The 4140-nt window shown below is 41.3% G+C and overlaps 1 protein-coding gene across 4 annotated transcripts in view; it reads right to left on the bottom strand.

Moving 5' to 3' along the window:
• Positions 1-3298: 3298 nt before the first annotated feature.
• The window catches only part of ldb2a (LIM domain binding 2a), an 83583-nt gene continuing 82741 nt past the window's right edge, over positions 3299-4140 (bottom strand). For all 4 annotated transcript variants that reach the window (XM_086106130.1, XM_086106131.1, XM_086106128.1 and 1 more), the window contains exon 9: positions 3299-3989. In XM_086106130.1, coding sequence (XP_085962256.1) covers positions 3756-3989 — 234 coding nt within the window. In that variant the 3' untranslated portion in view covers positions 3299-3755. The remainder of the gene's footprint in view (positions 3990-4140) is intronic.

Below are 4140 nucleotides of genomic sequence, written 5' to 3'. Positions count from 1 at the left end.
AAAACTAACGTCGACCAAGGTAAACACATCAGGACGCGACGCTCGTTGGTTGGTTGTTTGTTTTAGTCATTCATTCATTCATTCTCCGAACTGCTTAATCCTCACTAGGGTCGCGGGGGGTGCTGGAGCCTATCCCAGCCGTCTTCGGGCAGTAGGCGGGGGACACCCTGAACCGGTTGCCAGCCAATCGCAGGGCACACAGAGACGAACAACCATGCGCACTCACACACACACCTAGGGACAATTTAGCGTGCCATGCATGTCTTTGGAACGTGGGAGGAAACCGGAGTACGCGGAGAAAACCCACGCAGGCCCGGGGAGAACATGCAAACTCCACACAGGGAGGCCGGAGCTGGAATGAACCCGGTACTTCTGCACTGTGAAGTCGACGTGCGCCTTGTTTTATTCTTTAGGTGTAAATATGTGTTTTGCTGATCAGTAGTTTTTGATTTTATTGTCTTTTTTACAGCCCTCAAGCCATATGTTGTACATTATCATTATGTAAATCAGTCGATTAAATAAAGTTTTTTAACCTGTTACCATTTTACGACTACGACTTTGGTTATATTCTTTACATTTAAACATTCAACATGTGATATCTTATTGATCAATATATTTTATATCTTTATTTTTTTCAGAATTTTTTTATTGCAATGCACACGTGTTTTACTTTAACGTCTGATACCTTTTGTGAAAAAAATGTCACGACGACTTTACTTGAAGCGACATGTCAGTTTATATTGTAAAGTACTGTATATGCAAATTTGCAAAATATGGTATGAGATTATACAGTATTGGTTTTTATTTTTGTTAATATTTCTAATCAACCTTTTTGGGGAAATGACAAACGTTTCATATTTTTTAGCATTTTGTTCTCTTAGGCTTCAACAGTATTTTTATTTTTTTTTTCTATTTAAATTAATAATTCAAAGAGAATCCACAAAGTTCTGTTCACGAATTATTAAAACTATACTTTACACACTTAGTTTTGTTGTTATTGTGTACTCGTTGATTTTGTTAAAAAACAAGTTTGTGCGTTTTCATAACATTAAACAAGCAAAATTATATTACTGTAATGAGAATGTTTTTGCAGTACCCTACGTGAGCTCCATGGTGTCGCTCAAGATCCACCGAGTCATCTTGCAAGTCGATTCCAGAAGAGTCCACGTGTTGTGGTGTTGTGTAGGTTATTGCCATTAAAATATGAAAATACGAGTTCGCCCCCCATCCCTCCTCCCTCCCTTAATGAATCCAATGATGGCAATCTTAAATTCACTCCCATATTGGTTTCTCATTCTGGCATTTACCCCAATCACCAGTTTTAAAAGCTAGAAAATAGCCACATAACATTGTTAAAAGCCATAAACCTATCCTTGAGATGCTGCTAATCAACATAATCTCCAGGAGAATCGTTTCCAATTTAGTTGCAAGTTGATTTTACACCTTATTAAGCACTCTTATTCGCTTAGAAGAAGTCACCCTTTTATATTATTTGTAAGCACGGTTTTATTGGCACAAGTTAATGGTAAAGCATACATACCAGACATCAGATATGACACGGAACACCTCTGCTATATATAGTACAAACGGTGTCTACTAATACTAGCCTCAAACATATTCAGAAATGTGTGTGTTTTGCTTCCTTACAAAAAGATTGCACAAATAAATAAGCAGTCGTGTGAAGACATGCGCCTTTTGTCTTCTTGGGAAAAGTTCAACCGAGAAGCCTACATTCACACAGAGAGCCTGCAAAAAACGACCAAATTTGAGCCGTAACAGCAACGCATTATCTTATTGCCACTGTTGTCTGCGGTATCCTGCAATCTGTCAAGTATCTGCCTTCATTTGATGTTGTTGAGAAAAAAATATCAGCTTTTCGCAGTCAGTGTAAAAAGGGCAACTGGTTCACAAGGTTAGCTTCAGTGCAGCCCCTTTTTTCACATAGACCCTGCAAAATTTCATCATCAGCGCTTAAGCACAAGGAACAAACAGACATTTATCCGCCTTTGGTGTTTAGTCAGAACTAAGCGAAGGTGAGATTTTGCCCGTGTTTCCTGTCTCAGATGACAGAGATCAGAGCTGTAACACATCTGCCTTTGCCTTTAACACACAACTCAGCAAAGGTGGCACATTGTCAGGTCAGTTGTGAATTCAGAGCCGTAACAGATCTGCCTTTGCCTTTTACACAGAACCTAGCAAAGGTGGCATATTGTCAGGTAAGTTGTGAATTCCTTAATACGCCGATGTTGTCCCATCTCTGTTATGGCCCTGATTTTACTTGCATTCATGGAAAATTGCCATTTCATTCTGTCATTCTTACGTTTTTGTAGAACAGAGACATAGAAAAAAGGAGGAAAGATTCAGCTTTTGAGCGGCTGCATGAAAGGGTAGCTTCATTGTTGCTTTCTTCACACAGAGATCCCGCAAAAATGTCCTAACTGGTTTTGAAATGGGACCTAGCAAAGGTGAGAAGTGTGACAGCACATTTCTGACTGTTTTTAACACAACCAGGTGGGAGACATAGGTGTTGGACTTCGTAGCTTAATGGAATCCCCTTACGCATCTCTGTTTCGGCTCGGATAATAAACTTCACAGAAAATAAGGCAGAGAAATCCCAACTTTTGCAGGTAGAGTAAATCAAGTAGTAGAGACTCAAATGAAGAAGCTTGTGAACACAATTAAAGGGACGGCGCAGCATTTCTGCAGGGTGGCTTCATTTTGATCTGCACCTGTGTGGTCACCAAATATACAAGAAATGCAAATGTGTTAAATTGTTGCTTTGGTTGTGCACTAGCTAAAAGAGGATAGTAGGGGCGAGGGGCACCGGGGGCATTTAGAACCACCCTGGACAAATATGGAACCTCCCGTAGAAAACAAAACAGCTGCCGTTTCCAAACTGCTTTCTGTGGCTCATGGACAAAATAGACTTCTATTTACACTCACAAACCTTCCCAAACTGATAGAGGACAATCAGATTGTTGTGTGCATGTGTTTTTTATAAAGCACATACTGTCTCTGAAATTTACCAAAAAATTGAGGAGACCCTATAAAATCATGCAGTTTGGGAAAATTAAAGCAAAAAAAAAAAAAAAAGTATTTTATTTATTAATTTTTTTAAATTAACAAAATCACAGAGCGGGAGACCGAATCCAACTGCTTTGAATGGAAATGGTGGTAACCAGTGTGTGGGGTCATCCCTTTGCCATATTGGTGGGTGAGCTGGAGCCTACCCCGGCTGAAAGGTGGGATACACTCTGCACTGGTTCTTGGCCAATTACAGAGCACATTTAGACAATCATTCACACCTATGGTCAATTTAATGTTCAATGGAACTAACATGCACGTTTTTGGGATGTGTGAGAAACCCAAGATAAAGATTTGAATCGAAACCTCAAAACTGGCTGTATTACCCACTCAGCCACTGCACTGCCTAAAACCAAAACAACGGGACTTTTATTTCTTGCTAATTTGAAACAGAAAAAAGCAAGAGAGCATCGGCAGTAGCCTCAAACAATGTAAGATGGTTCTTTTTAAAAACAACAAAACAGATTCCTCAAGAGCCACTGTGTGATGTCATGTGACTCTTGTCCACCAATCACAGCGGCGATAGTCCACTGAACTCTCTTTCCCCCAAAACAAGTCCACACCTTGCTATTGTTTTGTACATTTACATGGGTTTTTCTTGTTTTGTTGTTTTTTTTTTTAATCCAGTCGCGGTGGCTATTACTGCTGTCATTGTTCCACAAGTGCTGCTCCTACTGCGAGGCCTGCGGTGCCGTGTTCTCCGCTTTGCCGTCAGGCCCACCATTGGGTGCCTTGCTGCTCCACGGCCCGTTGTTGGTCAGCGCCGGCGAGCTGGTGAAGTCGTCGTCATCGTCCAGGCCGTTGGTGGCGTCGTACTGCGTGTTCTCAAGGCGCGTGATCAGACGCTCATCTTCGTCGCCGAACTCGCCACCCATCAGCGTGGGCTCGCCCACCACCATCACGTCCTGGAAATGACAGAAAGAAGATGGATTGAGCTTGTTCCATCACGTATGCGTCCTACTTTCATCTCTCAGACCAGTGTTTCCCAACCATTGTGCCAATCATCAGAGACGTAAGGTGAAACCACATTTGTTTGTGGTATGCTATTAAAAAAAA

This window comes from Hippocampus guttulatus, chromosome 2 (assembly GCF_054856545.1).
Source record: "Hippocampus guttulatus isolate MCC_2025c chromosome 2, RoL_Hgut_1.0, whole genome shotgun sequence".
Taxonomy (NCBI): domain Eukaryota; kingdom Metazoa; phylum Chordata; class Actinopteri; order Syngnathiformes; family Syngnathidae; genus Hippocampus; species Hippocampus guttulatus.
This window is presented reverse-complemented; position numbering and strand designations above follow the sequence as displayed.